This window comes from Crinia signifera, chromosome 12, assembly GCF_055691185.1.
Source record: "Crinia signifera chromosome 12, ASM5569118v1, whole genome shotgun sequence".
In the NCBI taxonomy this organism is placed as follows: domain Eukaryota; kingdom Metazoa; phylum Chordata; class Amphibia; order Anura; family Myobatrachidae; genus Crinia; species Crinia signifera.
The window spans coordinates 1,897,811-1,922,370 of NC_139228.1; the positions used below are offsets into that span (position 1 = coordinate 1,897,811).

The following is a 24,560-nucleotide window of genomic DNA, read 5'->3' on the forward strand; positions in this document are numbered from 1 at the left end:
ATAACACACTGTACTAACCAGAACGTGCAGTAATCCCTGCACTGCCTCTCGGCCCATTCTGTCTGTGACTCTTACTGTCAGGGGAATGGGAAGGAGGCCTCTCATTACCATTCACAGCTATCAGATGGTAATGTTTATATACCGGCCCATTTTCGAGGGCCCTGAATAAAGCCAGATCTACTTGTTAATGACTCGTCTCCCTTTTTCTCTCTAGGCAGTGAACCAAGTTCCTCAATGTGAATCCCCCCCCCCCTTGCATCACCCACTATGCCAATAAAACCGAACATCCCACGGAACACTTTACAGCTAAACAATGATTAAATTAATAAACTGTGCGACTTCAAAGACAGGTAAAAAAATAATAATAATCCAGTTAGATTTGGTCCCTCTATAAGTGAACCCTGTAGAAGACAAGAGCCCCATTCATTCTCCAGTCTTGTTATTAAGTTATAATTACCTTAATAAGTAAATGCCCACCTCTTGGCACCATGCACAGTGTGCTGTAATCCGTCAGTATGACCCGCGGAGAGCTGAGGGGGTTCTATTGTCTACCCCCCAACTCTCTCCCCCATATGTAGGACCCAGCAGAACCTCAGCTGTGCTGTCTACCCGGCTCTCCGGCACCTCTGGACAATTATAGCTTGCCCCACTTGTCCTTCACAAACGAATCAGGGTACGGGGAAGCCAAATCCGTATTGCGGTTTAAATGGACCATCAAGACACCGCTGTGACCAGCCCACCAGCGTCTACAGGCACCTCCTCTCGAGTACCAAGCAGACGTACATAAGATGTAAGCATGATGTCATAACTACAGTGGGGGACGCGTTTCAGCCATTTATACAACCGTAAAAGATAGACAAGCACAACACTTTATTTACGGGTTTGTTCATAAGTTCTACAATTTTACATCAGAAGTAACATGCTGCAAAAGTTAGATATGTGGCCGAACAGATGTATTTTTACATCTAACAGGCATTTTCCCAGTGAAAATAGAAGTAGCGGCTGACCCGTACCGTCAGTAGTGGAAATTGACTGGAGCTAGGGAACAAATTGCGTCAACACTCGGTGGACAGCATCAGAGATTGGGTTATGGGTCAGCCGCAAGACAGCGGGGAAGGGTCAGAAAGACTTGGGGGTGTCAGTATTTGTATCCTGCCTCATGTAGACATGACATCATGCAAGTGTTTGGTACTAATGGTATTCTTTCCCCTGAGATACTATGTAGCTAAGGCAACAGGTCCTGATGTGTATGGTACAGGCTCAGTAATAACTACTGGAAGGGGTCCCCTTCGGTTTGGAAATCATTCTATGGAAAACCGATTCAATTACTTTATATTTGAATTAAAACAGACGCACACGCGCTTACCTTGGATCTCCTTGAGGAGAATGGCTTGTTCTCTCCATAATCGTTTCGGTCATCGCCTTCTCCAGCCACTCTCATAGAAACCTGCGGCCCCACACTGCACATAGGACCACCGCTTTTCTCCGGCAACTTTCTCCGAATGATGTGAGCCCCGGCACCCTCTGCACTGTTTTGTCCTCCACCTTCCAATGGTTGGATGTGATACTCTGTCCCCCTGAACTGGAGCACTCCTAGTAGAGATGCACTATTGTAGTTCACCGCGGCGATAGATTCCGGGTCGGAATTTACAGCTCCTGTGAAGTAGCTGCCAGATTCGGAAAGGCCATCAGCATCTGTCTGTCCATTTTTGCCCAAGTATTGCACCGTCAAGTCCTCCGAGAGGAAGCTGGGGTCCCTCTCCAAATCCAAGACCAGTTCTTCTCCGAAAGCACGAATTCGGAAAATCAGGTGGCTTTCCAAGGATGCCTCGTAACCATTTCCAGGCCAGCCTGGCTGCTCCTGGCGGAAGCTTGAGTTCAGTCTTTCCGGAAACACAATTTCCTCCTTGTAACCGGCTTGGGATCTGTCTCCAAGAGCAAGTACCACGTGTACCAAAGTGGTAATAGCAACACTGATGCACAGCATCATCTTACAGCTCCTCAACAGCACACAAAGGACCAGTAGAAAGTTTTTGTCTCTTCCACCGTTAATCAATGTAACAGTATATAAAAAATAAATAAAAAAAAATTGTAGTTGTAGAAACAAAACTAGCAGTTTTATACAACTATACCCGAATGAAAGTAAAGTTACTTGAAGTCAAGAAGATAACGTTCTCTCAGGAGGAGAAGTTGGGTCTTGAATGTCCTCTATTAAAGTTCCAAAACTTGGAACAAATGCCTTGGACGCAGAAGATTTCTGGACAGTTTCTTTTTTTATGCTTTTTCTTTTTCTTAGAAATGATGTTTCACTGGTTCCCTTCCACACGCTGATTTTTCTTGCTTTTAAAGTTATAGTTTGCAAAAAATATTAAAAATAATCTGACAATAATTTAAAAAGTAAAAAAAAAAAAAAACTTGGAAATCGGATCCACCACGGAGTAAACCAGATAACGTCTTGATCTGTGAATTATTTTTTCTGGAGAGAATTTTTGGAAAATACTTGAAGTGATTTGGGCTTTTCTGCTCTTAAGAAGTCCTTTCTCTCTCTCTCTCTCTCTCTCTCCTCTGCCTCGCTCTCTCTCTGCCTCCCTCTTCCCTCTTGTTCTCTAAACTGACTGATCATTTAGCAGCGTGCTCTATTTAACAGCTGTCTCAGCGAAGCAGAGATTGGCTGCCTCTTTTTTTTCTCTCTCTCTCTAAACAGAATTGCAGCACTGATGTAACTCGGACGCATACATTATGATTAATATCCTCCTCTTTTACCCCCCCAAAAAAAAACATACATAGAAGACAAAAAAAAACATACAGAGACAAAAAAAAAAAGAAAACTTGCAAAGGAAATTGTTAAGGGAGGAAAGGGTTAAGCTGGCAGCCGTCCTGGGATATTTTATGAAGTTCAGAAGGCGGCAGAAACAAAGATTGAGGCTAAGAGCCAAATTCTGACACAGCTGTTTTAATGTATGTCTGAATTTGGTCTCATTGGCCTCTTGTTCCCAGCTCAGAATAAACTGCACTCAAACCGCCTGTCCCTCTCCTCTTTTGTCGCCCTGTTTTCTCTCCTTCCGTAGGTTTCTCTACAGTGAAGAGAACTGTACTGGTCCTTACATGGCCATTTACTGAGTAGTGCTCAATGACAAAGACACAGCAAGCTGTCTGAGATACAGACCAATATGGTGTGGCATTGGTATAAGGTGTTTAGGCCTTTGAGGGGAGCTTATGCCTGAACGTGATATCACTAGCCTAGTCCATCTATCTCTAGTGCCACATCTCCTGTGTGACCACTAAACATGATATCACTAGCCTAGTCCATCTATCTCTAGTGCCACCTTGTGACCACTAAACATGATATCACTAGCCTAGTCCATCTATCTCTAGTGCCACATCTCCTGTGTGACCTTAGTGACCACTAAACATGATACAACTAGCCTAGTCCATCTATCTCTAGTGCCACATCTCCTGTGTGACCTTAGTGACCACTAAACATGATATAACTAGCCTAGTCCATCTATCTCTAGTGCCACATCTCCTGTGTGACCTTAGTGACCACTAAACATGATACAACTAGCCTAGTCCATCTATCTCTAGTGCCACATCTCCTGTGTGACCTTAGTGACCACTAAACATGATACAACTAGCCTAGTCCATCTATCTCTAGTGCCACATCTCCTGTGTGACCTTAGTGACCACTAAACATGATACAACTAGCCTAGTCCATCTATCTCTAGTGCCACATCTCCTGTGTGACCTTAGTGACCACTAAACATGATACAACTAGCCTAGTCCATCTATCTCTAGTGCCACATCTCCTGTGTGACCTTAGTGACCACTAAACATGATATAACTAGCCTAGTCCATCTATCTCTAGTGCCACATCTCCTGTGTGACCTTAGTGACCACTAAACATGATACAACTAGCGTAGTCAATGTATCTCTAGTGCCACATCTCCTTGTGACCACTAAACATGATATCACTAGCCTAGTCCATCTATCTCTAGTGCCACATCTCCTGTGGGACCTTAGTGACCACTAAACATGATACAACTAGCGTAGTCAATGTATCTCTAGTGCCACATCTCCTTGTGACCACTAAACATGATATCACTAGCCTAGTCCATCTCTCTGTAGTGCCACATCTCCTGTGTGACCTTAGTGACCACCACACGTGATACCAGTAGCCTAGTCCATCTTTCTCTAGTGCCACCTTGTGACCACTGAACATGATATAACTAGTCTAGTCCATCTTTCTCTAGTGCCACCTTGTGACCACTGAACATGATATAACTAGCCTAGTCCATCTTTCTCTAGTGCCACATCTCCTGTGTGACCTTAGTGACCACTAAACATGATATCATTAGTCTAGTCCATCTGTCTCTAGTGGCACATCTCCTGTGTGACCTTAGTGACCACTAAACATGATATCACTAGTCTAGTCCATCTTTCTCTAGTGCCACATCTCCTGTGTGACCTTAGTGACCACTAAACATGATATCACTAGTCTAGTCCATCTGTCTCTAGTGCCACATCTCCTTGTGACCACTAAACATGATATCACTAGCCTAGTCCATCTTTCTCTAGTGCCACATCTCCTTGTGACCACTAAACATGATATCACTAGCCTAGTCCATCTATCTCTAGTGCCACATCTCCTGTGTGACCTTAGTGACCACTAAACATGATATCACTAGCCTAGTCCATCTCTCTGTAGTGCCATGTCTTCTGTGTGACCTTAGTAACCACCACACGTGATACCAGTAGCCTAGTCCATCTTTGTAGTGCCACGTCTCTTTGTGACCACGGCACTTGATGTCACCAGCAAAGGTGACTCCTTTTATCTTCCTTTCCCTGATATATAGAGATCTTGCCTTATGGATCTTGCAGAAAAACAAACAGAATTTGCCTATATGAGGACAGTGCCCTTGAAGTGCAATTACAACAATATTTACTTGCGGGAATTTTTTTTAATTTATTGTACAAATTTAAACCATTAAGTTTATTTTCCCCCAAAACTCTGTAATTTATCAGAATTCGGAGCCACTGTTTCAGTCTCGCAAAGCAGAGTGCGTCTGACTCAGAAACATATAGTTACTGTATGGAGACTCTCGGTACCAGGTCACTGTGGGAGCCCAGTAACCAGTGCATTGCTGGGCATACATATCATGTAATGTGTACCCAGCCCAGTCGCAGGCAGAAGGAACCACTAATAACATTACTATGGTGTAAACTCTGCACATGCTCAACACAGAAATCGCCCAGTGTGTGTACGCTTGCGCACTGATCTCATAATCTTTCCCACGAGGGAAAATAGCCGACGGCCGTCAGGAACCCGGCCGTCGGTGTTTTAACAGTCGGGATCCTGACGTCGGGTTAATGACTGTCGGGACCCCGTCCGGCACCCGTCCTTACTTCTTATTGCATACCACCGATAGGATCGCACATTGCAAAAACTATAAGATCCCGCCCGATCATATGTGAGCCATAGTAAATGGTCCCCAAGTGGAAAGCGATAACGCAGCAGCCAACCAGCCCCCAGCTGTCATTTTTCAAACCCATTCTGTAACCCGGAAGTTAGGCTGTGATTGGCTGGTCACTTGTTCACATTACGCCCTAGTGATACCACTATTGTACGAGCAATATGATTGCGTCTTGTGACACCGAATTGTTTCATTGTTTTATGTTGCAATGTTATGTAACGCTGTTGCCATATACAGGTAGTGGGATGTGTGTGTAATATTACAGCCGGCGGATGTGGGCACCGGCGGATGTGGGCAGCATGGTGGCAGGTAGTGGAAGTTACCAGAATATGGCATATGGTCGCAGGGGTGGATCCAGGATAAAATGACAGGGGGGGCACCATGATAAAAGAGGGTTTGGGTGGGGGAGGGGCGGTGTTAGTGGTGTCAGTGTACATGCTAAGAGAGCGGCAGAGAGAGGGTGGGAATGGGATTAAAAATAGGTCCTGGCATTTAAAGTGCGCAGGCCCACCATGGCGACAAACGTGAAGGATGTACTTGTGCGTGCGCTGAAGGCGCGCTTGGAAAAGGAGGTGTGGTCACTCAACAGGGGGCGTGTCCTTGAGTGTAGTGTACAACACCATATACAACTTCTACACATTATGCAACAAAATACTAGACCCCATTATACTTGCCCCTTACACATGATGCCAAATGGATTGAGACAAAATTCACATAATAACACCCGGATTGAGCCAGAATTCACAATATGCACATGGATTGAGCCAGAATTCACAATATGCTTCATAAACAGGGACATTGTCCACCAAAGGCACGCATTAAACATTTACACCATAATGTCCATTACATGTTAAATTACACGCCATTATGTCCATTATGTATTATGCCAAACACCATAATGCCTATTAAAAATTATGCTACATAAGTGCTGCTTATCTACATGCTCATTGCCAAGGGTTCCATGCTCATTGCCATAGGTTCCATGCTCGTTGCCATGTGGGATTACATGCTCATTGCCAAGGGGGAATACATGCTCGCAGTAAATGGGGGACAGCCGCCGCCAGGCAGAAGTGATAGCCACTGACAGTGGCAGAGCCTGGCTGTATTCAGAGCACTGCAGGTCCCGGCTATTTGAAATAATACCCATTTCACACCAGAAAATGCATTCCCAGGTTGGCCCCTTTACACCAGCCTAGTCCCTGCATTCTCTGGTGTGAGGAGGAGAGAAAACCACCGGCTATATCTTCGGAACCAACTGACCCATTTACATGAGACAAGTATCATATTGAAGAACTTTTGAGTGGGCTTTGAATGATTTTGGTCCAGTGAAACTGGAACGTTTGGTTCCAGAGTAATCTGCCCTCAAAGAACATGAACAGCCATGAAATTACATTTAAAAAATAAAAAATCGGTTTACATGCAATATCTCTGGAACCGATTGACCGATATGGACCAGCCTGGTATCATATTGAAGGCCCAGCGATTTGGAATTGAATGAGATCAACTACAAGCTTCTGTGATGCCAGGGGGGGAACTGGGTGGGGGTCGGAATTAACGGGTCCCATATTATCCTATGGGGAAAAATGTTACAGCTTTGCCAGGCGATATCTCCGGTTACCGGGGGTCTAGAGACACAGGGCTGGGCTCGTTGGAAAGCCCTGGTCCTCAGCTACAAAATGAAACGACAGGGGGGGCACGTGCCCGGTTGCCCCCCCCTGAATCCGCCACTGTATGGTCACTAGGTCGACACACAGTAGGTAGAGTAGAAGATCAATACAAGCTTAGGCCAAAAACGGGAAGGTCGACATGGGGTTTTCACATTTTTGTAGCCGACTTGACCTGACAGGCGGTATTACATACCCTACCATCTATTAGGGCATGGAGGGAGAATATAATAGTGCGCAAGAAGCATGGCGAGGGCAGCGGGGGAGGCGTGGTACACTGATATGGTGTCCATGTCGACTTACGTCACAATTCAGGACAAAAAAAGTGGAAAAAAAAAAATAATGTTGACATTTTGACTGTCACACTAATGATTGTGTCAACATTCTGACAGCGTCAAACTCCGCAATGTGTCGACCCTATGACTCTCATAGTGCTCTGAAGTTAGAAGACTGGGGTGATATGCTGGGGAGCATACACCCGCTATGGCTGATCAGTCAGCACACGAGGGGTTACAGGAGGGTACACTGGGGGACATACGCCCGCTATGGCTGGTCAGTCAACACACGAGGGGTTACAGGAGGTACGCTGGGGGACATACGCCCGCTATGGTTGATCAGTCAGCACATGAGGGGTTACAGGAGGGTACGCTGGGGGACATACACCCGCTATGGCTGATCAGTCAGCACACAAGGGGTTACAGGAGGGTACGCTGGGGGACATACGCATGCTATGGCTGATCAGTAAGCACACGAGGGGTTACAGGAGGGTACGCTGGGGGACATACACCCGCTATGGCTGATCAGTCAGCACACGAGGGGTTACAGGAGGGTACATGGGGGGACATACGCCCGCTATGGCTGATCAGTCAGCACACGAGGGGTTACAGGAGGGTACATGGGGGGACATACGCCCGCTATGGCTGATCAGTCAGCACACGAGGGGTTACAGGAGGGTACGCTGGGGGACATACGCCCGCTATGGCTGATCAGTCAGCACACGAGGGGTTACAGGAGGGTACGCTGGGGGACATACGCCCGCTATGGCTGGTCAGTCAGCCACACGAGGGGTTACAGGTGGGTACGCTGGGGGACATACGCCCGCAATGGCTGATCAGTCAGCACACGAGGGGTTACAGGAGGGTACGCTGGGGGACATACGCCCGCTATGGCTGGTCAGTCAGCACAGGAGGGGTTACAGGAGGGTACGCTGGGGGACATACGCCCGCTATGGCTGGTCAGTCAGCACACGAGGGGTTACAGGAGGGTACATGGGGGGACATACGCCCGCTATGGCTGGTCAGTCAGTACACGAGGGGTTACAGGTGGGTACGCTGGGGGACATACGCCCGCTATGGCTGATCAGTCAGCACACGAGGGGTTACAGGAGGGTACGCTGTGGGACATACACCCGCTATGGCTGGTCAGTCAGCACACGAGGGGTTACAGGAGGGTAAGCTGTGGGACATACGCCCGCTATGGCTGATCAGTCAGCACACGAGGGGTTACAGGAGGGTACGCCGGGGGACATACACCCGCTATGGCTGATCAGTCAGCACACGAGGGGTTACAGGAGGGTAAGCTGTGGGACATACGCCCGCTATGGCTGATCAGTCAGCACACGAGGGGTTACAGGAGGGTACGCTGGGGGACATACGCCCGCTATGGCTGGTCAGTCAGCACAGGAGGGGTTACAGGTGGGTACGCTGGGGGACATACGCCCGCTATGGCTGATCAGTCAGTACACAAGGGGTTACAGGTGGGTACGCTGGGGGACATACGCCCGCTATGGCTGATCAGTCAGCACCGAGGGGTTACAGGAGGGTACGCTGTGGGACATACACCCGCTATGGCTGGTCAGTCAGCACACGAGGGGTTACAGGAGGGTAAGCTGTGGGACATACGCCCGCTATGGGCTGATCAGTCAGCACACGAGGGGTTACAGGAGGGTACGCTGGGGGACATACGCCCGCTATGGCTGGTCAGTCAGCACAGGAGGGGTTACAGGAGGGTACGCTGGGGGACATATGCCCGCTATGGCTGGTCAGTCAGCACACGAGGGGTTACAGGAGGGTACACTGGGGGACATACGCCCGCTATGGCTGGTCAGTCAGCACACAAGGGGTTACAGGAGGGTACACTGGGGGACATATGCCCGCTATGGCTGATCAGTCAGCACAGGAGGGGTTACAGGAGGGTACGCCGGGGGACATACACCCGCTACGGCTGGTCAGTCAGCACACGAGGGGTTACAGGAGGGTACGCTGGGGGACATACACCCGCTATGGCTGGTCAGTCAGCACATGAGGGGTTACAGGTGGGTACGCTGGGGGACATACGCCCGCTATGGCTGATCAGTCAGCACACGAGGGGTTACAGGAGGGTACGCTGGGGGACATACGCCCGCTATGGCTGATCAGTCAGCACACGAGGGGTTACAGGAGGGTACGCTGGGGGACATACGCCCGCTATGGCTGATCAGTCAGCACACGAGGGGTTACAGGAGGGTAAGCTGGGGGACATACACCCGCTACGGCTGGTCAGTCAGCACACGAGGGGTTACAGGAGGGTACGCTGGGGGACATACGCCCGCTATGGCTAATCAGTCAGCACAGGAGGGGTTACAGGAGGGTACGCTGGGGGACATACGCCCGCTATGGCTGGTCAGTCAGTACACGAGCGGTTACAGGAGGGTACGCTGGGGGACATACGCCCGCTATGGCTAATCAGTCAGCACAGGAGGGGTTACAGGAGGGTACATGGGGGGACATACGCCCGCTATGGCTGTCAGTCAGCACACGAGGGGTTACAGGAGGGTACGCTGGGGACATACGCCCGCTATGGCTGATCAGTCAGCACACAAGGGGTTACAGGAGGGTACGCTGGGGGACATACGCCCGCTATGGCTGATCAGTCAGCACATGAGGGGTTACAGGAGGGTACGCTGGAGGACATGCGCCCGCTATGGCTGGTCAGTCAGCACACAAGGAGTTACAGGAGGGTACATGGGGGGACATACACCCGCTATGGCTGATCAGTCAGCACACGAGGGGTTACAGGAGGGTACGCCGGGGACATATGCCCGCTACGGCTGGTCAGTCAGCACATGAGGGGTTACAGGAGGGTACGCTGGGGGACATACGCCCACTATGGCTGATCAGTCAGCACACGAGGGGTTACAGGAGGGTACGCTGGGGGGACATACACCCGCTATGGCTGGTCAGTCAGCACACGAGGGGTTTACAGGAGGGTACGCTGGGGGACATACGCCCGCTACGGGCTGGTCAGTCAGCACACAAGGGGTTACAGGAGGGTACGCTGGGGGACATACGCCCGCTATGGCTAATCAGTCAGCACACGAGGGGTTACAGGAGGGTACGCTGGGGGACATACGCCCGCTACGGCTGGTCAGTCAGCACACAAGGGGTTACAGGAGGGTACGCTGGGGGACATACACCCGCTATGGCTGGTCAGTCAGCACAAGAGGGGTTACAGGAGGGTACGCTGGGGAGCATACCACCCGCTATGGCTGATCAGTCAGCACACAAGGGGTTACAGGAGGGTACGCTGGGGGACATACACCCGCTATGGCTGGTCAGTCAGCACAAGAGGGGTTACAGGAGGGTACGCTGGGGAGCATACACCCGCTATGGCTGATCAGTCAGCACACAAGGAGTTACAGGAGGGTACGCTGGGGGACATACACCCGCTATGGCTGGTCAGTCAGCACAAGAGGGGTTACAGGAGGGTACGCTGGGGGAGCATACACCCGCTATGGCTGATCAGTCAGCACACAAGGGGTTACAGGAGGGTACGCTGGGGGACATACACCCGCTATGGCTGATCAGTCAGCACATGAGGGGTTACAGGAGGGTACGCTGGGGGACATACACCCGCTACGGCTGATCAGTCAGCACATGAGGGGTTACAGAAGGGTACGCTGGGGGACATACGCTCGCTATGGCTGATCAGTCAGCACACGAGGGGTTACAGGAGGGTACGCTGGGGGACATACGCTCGCTATGGCTGATCAGTCAGCACACGAGGGGTTACAGGAGGGTACGCTGGGGGACATACGCCTGCTATGGCTGATCAGTCAGCACATGAGGGGTTACAGAAGGGTACGCTGGGGGACATACACCCGCTATGGCTGATCAGTCAGCACATGAGGGGTTACAGGAGGGTACGCTGGGGAGCATACACCCGCTATGGTTGGTCAGTCAGCACACAAGGGGTTACAGGAGGGTACGCTGGGGGACATACGCTCGCTATGGCTGGTCAGTCAGTACACGAGGGGTTACAGGAGGGTACGCTGGGGGACATACGCCCGCTATGGCTAATCAGTCAGCACAGGAGGGGTTACAGGAGGGTACATGGGGGGACATACACCCGCTATGGCTGGTCAGTCAGCACACGAGGGGTTACAGGAGGGTACGCTGGGGGACATACGCCCGCTATGGCTGGTCAGTCAGCACAGGAGGGGTTACAGGAGGGTACGCTGGGGAGCATACACCCGCTATGGCTGGTCAGTCAGCACACAAGGGGTTACAGGAGGGTACGCTGGGGGACATACACCCGCTATGTCTGGTCAGTCAGCACACGAGGGGTTACAGGAGGGTACGCTGGGGGACATACGCCCGCTATGGCTGATCAGTCAGCACACGAGGGGTTACAGGAGGGTACGCTGGGGAACATACACCCGCTGTGGCTGGTCAGTCAGCACACGAGGGGTTACAGGAGGGTACGCTGGGGGACATACGCCCGCTATGGCTGATCAGTCAGCACACGAGGGGTTACAGGAGGGTACGCTGGGGGACATACGCCCGCTGTGGCTGATCAGTCAGCACACGAGGGGTTACAGGAGGGTACGCTGGGGGACATACACCCGCTATGGCTGATCAGTCAGCACACAAGGGGTTACAGGAGGGTACGCTGGGGGACATACGCCTGCTATGGCTGATCAGTCAGCACACGAGGGGTTACAGGAGGGTACATGGGGGGACATACGCCCGCTATGGCTGGTCAGTCAGCACACGAGGGGTTACAGGAGGGTACGCTGGGGAACATACACCCGCTGTGGCTGGTCAGTCAGCACACGAGGGGTTACAGGAGGCTACGCTGGGGGACATACGCCCGCTATGGCTGATCAGTCAGCACACGAGGGGTTACAGGAGGGTACGCTGGGGAACATACACCCGCTGTGGCTGGTCAGTCAGCACACGAGGGGTTACAGGTGGGTACGCTGGGGAACATACACCCGCTGTGGCTGGTCAGTCAGCACACGAGGGGTTACAGGAGGCTACGCTGGGGAACATACACCCGCTGTGGCTGGTCAGTCAGCACACGAGGGGTTACAGGAGGGTACGCTGGGGGACATACGCTCGATATGGCTGATCCGTCAGCACACGAGGGGTTACAGGAGGGTACGCTGGGGAACATACGCTCGCTATGGCTGATCCGTCAGCACACGAGGGGTTACAGAAGGGTACGCTGGGGGACATACGCCCGCTATGGCTGGTCAGTCAGCACACGAGGGGTTACAGGAGGGTACGCTGGGGGACATACGCTCGCTATGGCTGATCCGTCAGCACACGAGGGGTTACAGAAGGGTACGCTGGGGGACATACGCCCGCTATGGCTGGTCAGTCAGCACACGAGGGGTTACAGGAGGGTACGCTGGGGGACATACGCTCGCTATGGCTGATCCGTCAGCACACGAGGGGTTACAGAAGGGTACGCTGGGGGACATACGCCCGCTATGGCTGGTCAGTCAGCACACGAGGGGTTACAGGAGGGTACGCTGGGGGACATACGCCTGCTATGGCTGGTCAGTCAGCACACGAGGGGTTACAGGAGGGTACGCTGGGGGACATACGCCTGCTATGGCTGGTCAGTCAGCACACGAGGGGTTACAGGAGGGTACGCTGGGGGACATACACCCGCTATGGCTGGTCAGTCAGCACACGAGGGGTTACAGGAGGGTACGCTGGGGGACATACGCCCGCTATGGCTGATCAGTCAGCACACGAGGGGTTACAGGAGGGTACGCTGGGGAACATACACCCGCTATGGCTGATCAGTCAGCACAGGAGGGGTTACAGGAGGGTACGCTGGGGGACATACGCCCGCTATGGCTGTTCAGTCAGTACACGAGGGGTTACAGGAGGGTACGCTGGGGGACATACGCCCGCTATGGCTGGTCAGTCAGTACACGAGGGGTTACAGGAGGGTACGCTGGGGGACATACACCCGCTATGGCTGGTCAGTCAGCACACGAGGGGTTACAGGAGGGTACGCCGGGGGACATACACCCGCTATGGCTGATCAGTCAGCACACGAGGGGTTACAGGAGGGTACGCTGGGGAACATACACCTGCTATGGCTGATCAGTCAGCACACGAGGGGTTACAGGAGGGTACGCTGGGGAACATACGCCTGCTATGGCTGATCAGTCAGCACATGAGGGGTTACAGGAGGGTATGCTGGGGGACATACGCCCGCTACGGCTGGTCAGCGAGCACACGAGGGGTTACAGGATGGTACACTGGGGGACATGCGCCCGCTACGGCTGGTCAGTCAGCACACGAGGGGTTACAGGAGGGTATGCTGGGGGACATACACCCGCTATGGCTGGTCAGTCAGCACACGAGGGGTTACAGGAGGGTACGCTGGGGGACATATGCCCGCTATGGCTGATCAGTCAGCACACGAGGGGTTACAGGAGGGTACGCTTGGGGGCGGGGGGTTACAATGTTACACCAGGATATAAAGCAGTTGTCGCCTCACGGTTTGCATTTGTCGCCTATCAGCAGCTGCACCGGATGTCAGTCCAACTGTGCCTAATCCCAGCAGGTCACCCGCCATTGCCCATATGTGAGGTGGTGCCTGGGGTGCCACAGGCGGGCGAGGAAGTCAGAGATAGACTTGGCGACACCTTTCTGTTCTGTTTGCAGTGGTTTTATAGAATGTTCTAGATAAGTGATGGCTTTAGTGGGTAAGACACCTGCATACCAACAGCGTGGGGGGTGTGTGTGGAGCATCAGGAAGTCTAGTAGGTCATGGTGGGGGGTTATATTCCCCAGCTGCCCCCACCCGGTTTGTACTATATCCGTGTCTGTACGGTACAGTCACACACCTAGTTATCTATGTTGCACACATGACGTCCAGCTTGCTGGCACACAGCGTCACGTATAGTCAGATCTGACACGTAATGATCACCGGCTGCTCGCAGGCTCTCTGCATCCCTTCCCGGGAATGTCCGCTGAGTCAGACGTCAGCACATGACTTCCTAATCCTTCCGTGTGTATGGGACTCCGTTCCCTGTCACTGGGGTGGTGCAATAGGGGGGGGGGGGGGGGGGGCACTGGGACTCCCTTTCCGGTCACTGGGGTGGTGCAATAGGGGGGGGGGGGGGGGGCACTGGGACTCCCTTCTCTGTCACTGGAGTGGTGCAATAAGGGGGGACACTGGGACTTTCTTCCCTGTCACTGGGGTGGTGCAATAAGGTGGGGCACTGGGACTCTCTTCCTTGTCACTGCGGTGGTGCAATAAGGGGGGCACTGGGACTCCCTTCCTTGTCACTGGGGTGGTGCAATAAGGGGGGACACTGGGACTCCCTTCCCGGTCACTGGGGTTGTGCGATAAGGGGGGGGGGGGGGGGCACTGGGACTCCGTTCCCTGTCACTGGGGTGGTGCAATAGGGGGGGGGGCACTGGGACTCCCTTCCCTGTCACTGGGGTGGTGCAATAAGGGGGGGCACTGGGTCCCCCTTCCCTGTCACTGGGGTGGTGCAATAAGGGGGGGAGGGCACTGGGACTCACTTGCCTGTCACTAGGGTGGTGCAATAAGTGGGATCACTGGGACTTTCTTCCCTGTCACTGGGGTTGTGCAATAAGGGGGGGCACTGGGACTCCCTTCTCTGTCACTGGAGTGGTGCAATAAGGGGGGGGGCACTGGGACTCCCTTCCCGGTCACTGGGGTGGTGCAATAAGGGGGGGGGGGGGCACTGGGTCTCCCTTCCCTGTCACTGGGGTGGTGCAATAAGGGGGTGCACTGGGTCTCCCTTCCCTGTCACTGGGGTTGTACAATAAGGGGGGCACTGGGTTTCTTTTCCCTGTCACTGGGGTGGTGCAATAAGGGGGGGGGGCACTGGGACGCCCTTCTCTGTCACTGAGGTGGTGCAATAAGGGGGATCACTGGGACTCTCTTCCCTGTCACTGGGGTTGTGCAATAAGAGGGAGGGGGGGGGGCACTGGGACTCCCTTCCCTGTCACTTAGGTGGTGCTATAAGGGGGGGCACTGGGACTCCCTTTCCGGTCACTGGGTTGGTGCAATAAGGGGAGGGGGCACTGGGACTCCCTTCCCGGTCACTGGGGTGGTGCAATAAGGTGGGCACTGGGTTTCTTTTCCCTGTCACTGGGGTGGTGCAATAAGGGAAGGGGGCACTGGGACTCTCTTCCCTGTCACTGGGGTCAAGCAATAAGGGGAGGGGGCACTGGGACTCCCTTCCCTGTCACTGGGGTGGTGCAATAAGGGGGATCACTGGGACTCTCTTCCCTGTCACGGGGGTGGTGCTATAAGGGGGGGCACTGGGACTCCCTTTCCGGTCACTGGGTTGGTGCAATAAGGGGAGGGGGCACTGGGACTCCCTTCCCTGTCACTGGGGTGGTGCAATAAGGGGGATCACTGGGACTCTCTTCCCTGTCACTGGGGTCGTGCAATAAGGGGAAACACTGGGTCTCCCTTCCCCGTCACTGGGGTGGTGCAATAAGGGGGGGCACTGGGTCTCCCATCCCTGTCACTGGGGTTGTGCAATAAGGGGGGGCACTGGGACTCCCTTCCCTGTCACTGGGGTGGTGCAATAAGGGGGGGGCACTGGGTCTCCCATCCCTGTCACTAGGGTTGTGCAATAAGGGGGGGTCACTGTGACTCCCTTCCTTGTCACTGGGGTGGTGCAATAAGAAGGGGGGGGGCGGCGGCACTGGAACTCTCTTCCCTGTCACTGCGGTGGTGCAATAAGGGGGGCACTGGGTCTCCCTTCCCTGTCACTGGGGTGGTGCAATAAGGGGGGGCACTGGGACTCTCTTCCCCGTCACTGGGGTGGTGCAATAAGGGGGGGGGGGCACTGGGACTCTCTTCCCTGTCACTGGGGTGGTGCAATAAGGTGGGCACTGGGTTTCTTTTCCCTGTCACTGGGGTGGTGCAATAAGGGGAGGGGGCACTGGGACTCTCTTCCCTGTCACTGGGGTCAAGCAATAAGGGGAGGGGGCACTGGGACTCCCTTCCCTGTCACTGGGGTGGTGCAATAAGGGGGATCACTGGGACTCTCTTCCCTGTCACTGGGGTGGTGCTATAAGGGGGGGCACTGGGACTCCCTTTCCGGTCACTGGGTTGGTGCAATAAGGGGAGGGGGCACTGGGACTCCCTTCCCTGTCACTGGGGTGGTGCAATAAGGGGGATCACTGGGACTCTCTTCCCTGTCACTGGGGTCGTGCAATAAGGGGGAACACTGGGTCTCCCTTCCCCGTCACTGGGGTGGTGCAATAAGGGGGGGCACTGGGTCTCCCATCCCTGTCACTGGGGTTGTGCAATAAGGGGGGGCACTGGGACTCCCTTCCCTGTCACTGGGGTGGTGCAATAAGGGGGGGGCACTGGGTCTCCCATCCCTGTCACTAGGGTTGTGCAATAAGGGGGGGTCACTGTGACTCCCTTCCTTGTCACTGGGGTGGTGCAATAAGAAGGGGGGGGCGGCGGCACTGGAACTCTCTTCCCTGTCACTGCGGTGGTGCAATAAGGGGGGCACTGGGTCTCCCTTCCCTGTCACTGGGGTGGTGCAATAAGGGGGGGCACTGGGACTCTCTTCCCCGTCACTGGGGTGGTGCAATAAGGGGGGGGGGGCACTGGGACTCTCTTCCCTGTCACTGGGGTGGTGCAATAAGGGGGGGCACTGGGACTCACTTCCCTGGGATTCGGTATGAAATCCCAACAGTCAAGATCCCAACAGGGTCAAAATCCCTAATGGGTCATAATACCGACATAGACAAAATCCCGACAAGGTCAAAATCCCTACATTTAAAATCCCGACAAGGTCAAAATACCGAAAAATAGAATGTACAGGTGAAACAGTCAACATGACTTTGTGTTGACAGGTCGACATGGTTTTTTTCACAGTTTTTTTACACGAATGTCGACACGGACACAGTTGGAAATGAACCGCAGCCCCTCGCATCGCTCGCGATGCTTCGGCACGGTGCCTCACTGCGCTCAGCACACTATTTCATTCTCCAACTACGCCCTAGTGCAGGGCTGGGCAATTGCGGCCCTCCAGATGTTGGTGAACTACACATCCCAGCATGCCTTGCATCAGTTTCAGCATGGCCACATAGCAAAACTAATGCAAAGCATCCTGGGATGTGTAGTTCATCAACATCTGGAGGGCCGCAATTGCCCAGCCCTGCCCTAGTGGATGGTAGGGCATGAAATACCGCCTGTCAGCACATGTCGAGTCAAAAAACAGTGAAAAAAACGATGTCGACCTCGCGACCTGTCGACACAAAGTCATGTTGACTGCTTCACCTGTACATTCTATATGCCGGTATTTTGACCTTGTCGGGATTTTAAATGTCGGGATTTTGACCTTGTCGGTATTATGACCCATTCGGGATTTTGACTGCATCCCCTTCCCTGTCACTGGGGTGGTGCAATAAGGGGGGGGGGGGGCACTGGGACTCTGTCTACCTGCACCTGACCGGTCTCTGCATTTCAGGCACACTGAGTACAGCAAGCTCCTGGGTACCGCACAATAATCTACATGGCTTTTGCACTTTTGGTGGCACATTTATCAATGATCACATTTGCAATGCGATCTGGGCGGAATATTACCGTCCAGGATCGCATTGTAAAATGCGATCAGATCACTGGGATGTATCATCCCTGGCACTGCAGGGACAGGGTTCCGAAAGGAGCCCGTCCCTGCGAAGTGCTAAGCCGGAAGCCGGGGGGGTCTGCGCATGCGCAGTTATGCGCTGACCCCCCCCCCCGACCCCTCTTACCGCACTGCCCGAGCTATCGCCATCCCAGAATGACGATAGCCCAGGGGTGCGAAGCCGGGCTGCCCGATGTTGATACATCGGGCTAGCTTCGCATCCCCCAAAGAAACCTATGGGGGATGCGGCCGGCGGTGCTGCAGGGGGGGATCGCAGCAGGGATCGGAGATTCTTGCTGCGATCCCCTATGATACATTTAGGTGAAACTTAATATTTGCGGCTAACCCGTTTTCGGGGATTTAGCCGCAAATATTAGTTGATAAATGGGCCCCTTGGTAGCGTGCAATTGGCCTGAGAACATAGACACATGGGGGGGGGGGGGGTAGCATGGCTAGGTGCTCAGTACTGATAACAGAGAATGGTAGCTTGCACTTGGTGTAAGAACGTGGAAACATAGAGCTGTGTGGCACAGCTAGGGGCTCAGTACTGATAACAGAGAATGGTATATATGTATATATATATATATATATATATATATATATGTGTTTATATATATATATATGTATATATATAAATGTGTGTGTGTATATGAATAAATATATATATATATATATATATATATATATATATATATATATATATGTGTGTATGTATATACACAGTGCAGTCTGATGGCATTGACAGTCGTGACAGATTTGAGATCTCCCGTGCTGAATCTCCCAATTTGAATCTCTGACACAAATCTCTCTGTATGTGGCTCATTGGCCCTTATTCTGATCGGTGCTGTGTTTTCCGCTTGCGGTCGTACCGCCGATGTTTGTCGTCTGCGCATGTGCAAGCGGTTTCGCCGTATGTTTTTTTAGCCGCCGCACAGGGGGCGGAGAGGGGCGTGAAGGGCTACTTAGCCTCATTACCCTATGCATACGCCCCGCGTTTCATGGGCGTTCCCATGCAAACGCGGGGCGTATGCATGGTAATGAAGCCGTGACGCATGTGTAGGGGGCGGGCATCTGACATCGCCGGATGTCAGCTGCCCGCCCCCATACATGATTTCATACGGACAAGTGTCCGTGTGGTCTTGTGTTGCGGGACCTGGTGGAGCGTGCGGCCCTGCATTCGATGGTCGGCGACCATCGAATGCAGGGGCTGCTCCCAAGATGGAGGAGGCGTATCCCCGTCCACTTTCATGCGGACCGCCACATATCCGCGTACGGACGGAGGTGGCGATCCGTATGGAAGGCGGGGATTCGCCTGCACGGTCCTGGCCGCATATTCTGATCTGGCCGCACAGATCAGAATAAGGGCCATTGTCTGAAATGAGCCACAAGAGTGAAATCTCTTGTGCTGAATCTCCCGTTATGTATCTCTGGCACACATCTCTGCGTATGTAGGGCCCTTTACACCTGGCCTGAGAACATAGACACATGGGGAAGGGGGGGGGGGGGGGGTAACCCGGCTAGGGGCTCAGTACTGATAACAGAGAACAGTAGCTTACACCTGGCCTGAGAACATAGACACATGGGGGGGGGGGGGGGGGGTGGCACAGCTAGGGGCTCAGTACTGATAACAGAGAATGGTAGCTAACACCTGGCCTGAGAACATAGACACATGGGGGGGGGTAGCACGGCTAGGGGCTCAGTACTGATAACAGAGAATGGTAGCTTACACCTGGCCTGAGAACATAGACACATGGGGGGGGGTAGCACGGCTAGGGGCTCAGTACTGATAACAGAGAATGGTAGCTTACTCCTGGCCTGAGAACATAGACACATGGGGGGGTGGGGGGGGGGGGGGTAGCACGGCTAGGTGCTCAGTACTGATAATAGAGAATGGTAGCTTACACCTGGCCTGAGAACATAGACACATGGGGGGGGGGGGGGGGTGGCACAGCTAGGGGCTCAGTACTGATAACAGAGAATGGTAGCTTACACCTGGCCTGAGAACATAGACACATGGGGAAGGGGGGGGGGGGGGGGGTAGCACGGCTAGGGGCTCAGTACTGATAACAGAGAATGGTAGCTTACACCTGGCCTGAGAACATAGACACATGGGGGGGGGGGGTGGCACAGCTAGGGGCTCAGTACTGATAACAGAGAATGGTAGCTTACACCTGGCCTGAGAACATAGACACATGGGGGGGTGGGGGGGGGGGGGGGGTAGCACGGCTAGGTGCTCAGTACTGATAACAGAGAATGGTAGCTTACACCTGGCCTGAGAACATAGACACATGGGGGGGGGGGGGGGGTGGCACAGCTAGGGGCTCAGTACTGATAACAGAGAATGGTAGCTTACACCTGGCCTGAGAACATAGACACATGGGGGGGTGGGGTAGCACGGCTAGGTGCTCAGTACCGATAACAGAGAATGGTAGCTTACACCTGGCCTGAGAACATAGACACATGGGGGGGGTGGGGGGGGGGGGGGGTAGCACGGCTAGGTGCTCAGTACTGATAACAGAGAATGGTAGCTTACACCTGGCCTGAGAACATAGACACATGGGGGGGGGGGGGGTGGCACAGCTAGGGGCTCAGTACTGATAACAGAGAATGGTAGCTTACACCTGGCCTGAGAACATAGACACATGGGGGGGGGGGGGGGGTAGCACGGCTAGGTGCTCAGTACTGATAACAGAGAATGGTAGCTTACACCTGGCCTGAGAACATAGACACATGGGGGGGGGGGGGGGGTAGCACGGCTAGGGGCCCAGTACTGATAACAGAGAATGGTAGCTTACACCTGGCCTGAGAACATAGACACATAGGGGGGGGTGGGGGGGGGGGTAGCACGGCTAGGTGCTCAGTACTGATAACAGAGAATGGTAGCTTACACCTGGCCTGAGAACATAGACACATGGGGGGGGGGGTAGCACGGCTAGGGGCTCAGTACTGATAACAGAGAACAGTAGCTTACACCTGGCCTGAGAACATAGACACATGGGGGGGGGGGGGGGTGGCACAGCTAGGGGCTCAGTACTGATAACAGAGAATGGTAGCTTACACCTGGCCTGAGAACATAGACACATGGGGGGGGGTAGCACGGCTAGGGGCTCAGTACTGATAACAGAGAATGGTAGCTTACACCTGGCCTGAGAACATAGACACATGGGGGGGGGTAGCACGGCTAGGGGCTCAGTACTGATAACAGAGAATGGTAGCTTACTCCTGGCCTGAGAACATAGACACATGGGGGGGTGGGGGGGGGGGGGGGGTAGCACGGCTAGGTGCTCAGTACTGATAATAGAGAATGGTAGCTTACACCTGGCCTGAGAACATAGACACATGGGGGGGGGGGGGTGGCACAGCTAGGGGCTCAGTACTGATAACAGAGAATGGTAGCTTACACCTGGCCTGAGAACATAGACACATGGGGAAGGGGGGGGGGGGGGGGGTAGCACGGCTAGGGGCTCAGTACTGATAACAGAGAATGGTAGCTTACACCTGGCCTGAGAACATAGACACATGGGGGGGGGGGGGGTGGCACAGCTAGGGGCTCAGTACTGATAACAGAGAATGGTAGCTTACACCTGGCCTGAGAACATAGACACATGGGGGGGGTGGGGGGGGGGGGTAGCACGGCTAGGTGCTCAGTACTGATAACAGAGAATGGTAGCTTACACCTGGCCTGAGAACATAGACACATGGGGGGGGGGGGGGGTGGCACAGCTAGGGGCTCAGTACTGATAACAGAGAATGGTAGCTTACACCTGGCCTGAGAACATAGACACATGGGGGGGTGGGGTAGCACGGCTAGGTGCTCAGTACCGATAACAGAGAATGGTAGCTTACACCTGGCCTGAGAACATAGACACATGGGGGGGGTGGGGGGGGGGGTGGGGGGGTAGCACGGCTAGGTGCTCAGTACTGATAACAGAGAATGGTAGCTTACACCTGGCCTGAGAACATAGACACATGGGGGGGGGGGGGGGTGGCACAGCTAGGGGCTCAGTACTGATAACAGAGAATGGTAGCTTACACCTGGCCTGAGAACATAGACACATGGGGGGGGGGGGGGGGGGTAGCACGGCTAGGTGCTCAGTACTGATAACAGAGAATGGTAGCTTACACCTGGCCTGAGAACATAGACACATGGGGGGGGGGGGGTAGCACGGCTAGGGGCCCAGTACTGATAACAGAGAATGGTAGCTTACACCTGGCCTGAGAACATAGACACATAGGGGGGGGTGGGGGGGGGGGGGGTAGCACGGCTAGGTGCTCAGTACTGATAACAGAGAATGGTAGCTTACACCTGGCCTGAGAACATAGACACATGGGGGGGGGGGGGTAGCACGGCTAGGGGCCCAGTACTGATAACAGAGAATGGTAGCTTACACCTGGCCTGAGAACATAGACACATGGGGGGGGGGGGGGTAGCACGGCTAGGTGCTCAGTACTGATAACAGAGAATGGTAGCTTACACCTGGCCTGAGAACATAGACACATGGGGGGGGGGGGGGGGGGGTGGCACAGCTAGGGGCTCAGTACTGATAACAGAGAATGGTAGCTTACACCTGGCCTGAGAACATAGACACATGGGGAAGGGGGGGGGGGGGGGGTAGCACGGCTAGGGGCTCAGTACTGATAACAGAGAATGGTAGCTTACACCTGGCCTGAGAACATAGACACATGGGGAAGGGGGGGGGGGGGGGGTAGCACGGCTAGGGGCTCAGTACTGATAACAGAGAATGGTAGCTTACACCTGGCCTGAGAACATAGACACATGGGGGGGGGGGGGTGGCACAGCTAGGGGCTCAGTACTGATAACAGAGAATGGTAGCTTACACCTGGCCTGAGAACATAGACACATAGGGAAGGGGGGGGGGGGGTAGCACGGCTAGGGGCTCAGTACTGATAACAGAGAATGGTGGCTTACACCTGGCCTGAGAACACAGACACATGGGGAAGGGGGGGGGGGGGTAGCACGGCTAGGGGCTCAGTACTGATAACAGAGAATGGTAGCTTACACCTGGCCTGAGAACATAGACACATGGGGGGGTGGGGGGGGGGGGGGGTAGCACGGCTAGGGGCCCAGTACTGATAACAGAGAATGGTAGCTTACACCTGGCCTGAGAACATAGACACATAGGGAAGGGGGGGGGGGGGGGGGTGGCACAGCTAGGGGCTCAGTACTGATAACAGAGAATGGTAGCTTACACATGGCCTGAGAACATAGACACATAGGTAAGGGGGGGGGGGGGGGTAGCACGGCTAGGTGCCCAGTACTGATAACAGAGAATGGTAGCTTACACCTGGCCTGAGAACATAGACACATGGGGGGGTGGGGGGGGGGGGGGGGTAGCACGGCTAGGGGCTCAGTACTGATAACAGAGAATGGTAGCTTACACCTGGCCTGAGAACATAGACACATAGGGAAGGGGGGGGGGGTGGCACAGCTAGGGGCTCAGTACTGATAACAGAGAATGGTAGCTTACACATGGCCTGAGAACATAGACACATAGGGAAGGGGGGGGGGGGGGGGGGGTAGCACGGCTAGGGGCCCAGTACTGATAACAGAGAATGGTAGCTTACACCTGGCCTGAGAACATAGACACATGGGGGGGGGGGGGGGGGGTAGCACGGCTAGGGGCCCAGTACTGATAACAGAGAATGGTAGCTTACACCTGGCCTGAGAACATAGACACATGGGGAAGGGGGGGGGGGGGTGGCACAGCTAGGGGCTCAGTACTGATAACAGAGAATGGTAGCTTACACCTGGCCTGAGAACATTGACACATGGGGGGGGGGGGGGGGGGGTGGCACAGCTAGGGGCTCAGTACTGATAACAGAGAGCAGTAGCGTGCCCTGATTTGTGGTGTAGAACATGCTGGTCCTTATGCCTGCTGCTACAGTGGCTATTATAATAACAGGGGGTTACAGATAGGTGGGCAGCTGGGATCCCCCTCACCATCATTATCCCCGTGTCCTGACCAGCAGACACAGAGTTAATGCAGCGTTATGGCTTCCATCTCCTGCTTCCCCTTCTCCGTGCTTTGTTCCTGACATCTGGCCGGTGTCCCCTCTTCATTACGCCCATGTATATATATTTGCGGTCTGTCTGTTCCCTCGCCTGGGTCTCTTCCTATGTTGTGGAAAGCCTCACTCTCTTTCATCTGTCTCCCCATCCTTGTCCTGCCTCAGCGTCGCAACCCGCCGCCAAACGGAACAGCGTTTAACCATTGCCGGGACCCGGGGTGACTAGTGGGAGACATGCGTCAGGCGTGTGGATGGGGAATGTTTGTGGGTAGGTTGCTAGCGGCCTCCCAGATGGACTGTACAGGGGACTTTTGTGCCCCCCAGGTGACATAATGGCTGGAGGCTGAGACAGAAGGATGACAGCTTCTGAAACAATGTAACAGACGCTGTCATGTTCCCAGCCAGGTTACACAGGCTAGGGGTAAGGACATACCTCAGGTGAGTACACCCCTCCTCCTGAGTTATGTGTCACAT

General features: G+C 53.9%; 1 protein-coding gene across 2 annotated transcripts in view; it reads right to left on the minus strand.

Moving 5' to 3' along the window:
• ADAMTS4 (ADAM metallopeptidase with thrombospondin type 1 motif 4) overlaps positions 1-24,560 on the minus strand; it is a 141,496-nt gene that overhangs the window by 10,031 nt on the left and 106,905 nt on the right. The window contains exon 1 of one of the 2 annotated variants that reach the window (XM_083167157.1): positions 1,367-2,693. The exons of the other annotated variant lie outside the window; for it this stretch is intronic. Within the exon in view, the coding sequence (XP_083023283.1) occupies positions 1,367-1,990 (624 nt within the window). The 5' untranslated portion in view covers positions 1,991-2,693. Of the gene's footprint in view, positions 1-1,366; positions 2,694-24,560 lie in introns of those variants that run through there. 2 annotated transcript variants of the gene reach the window in all.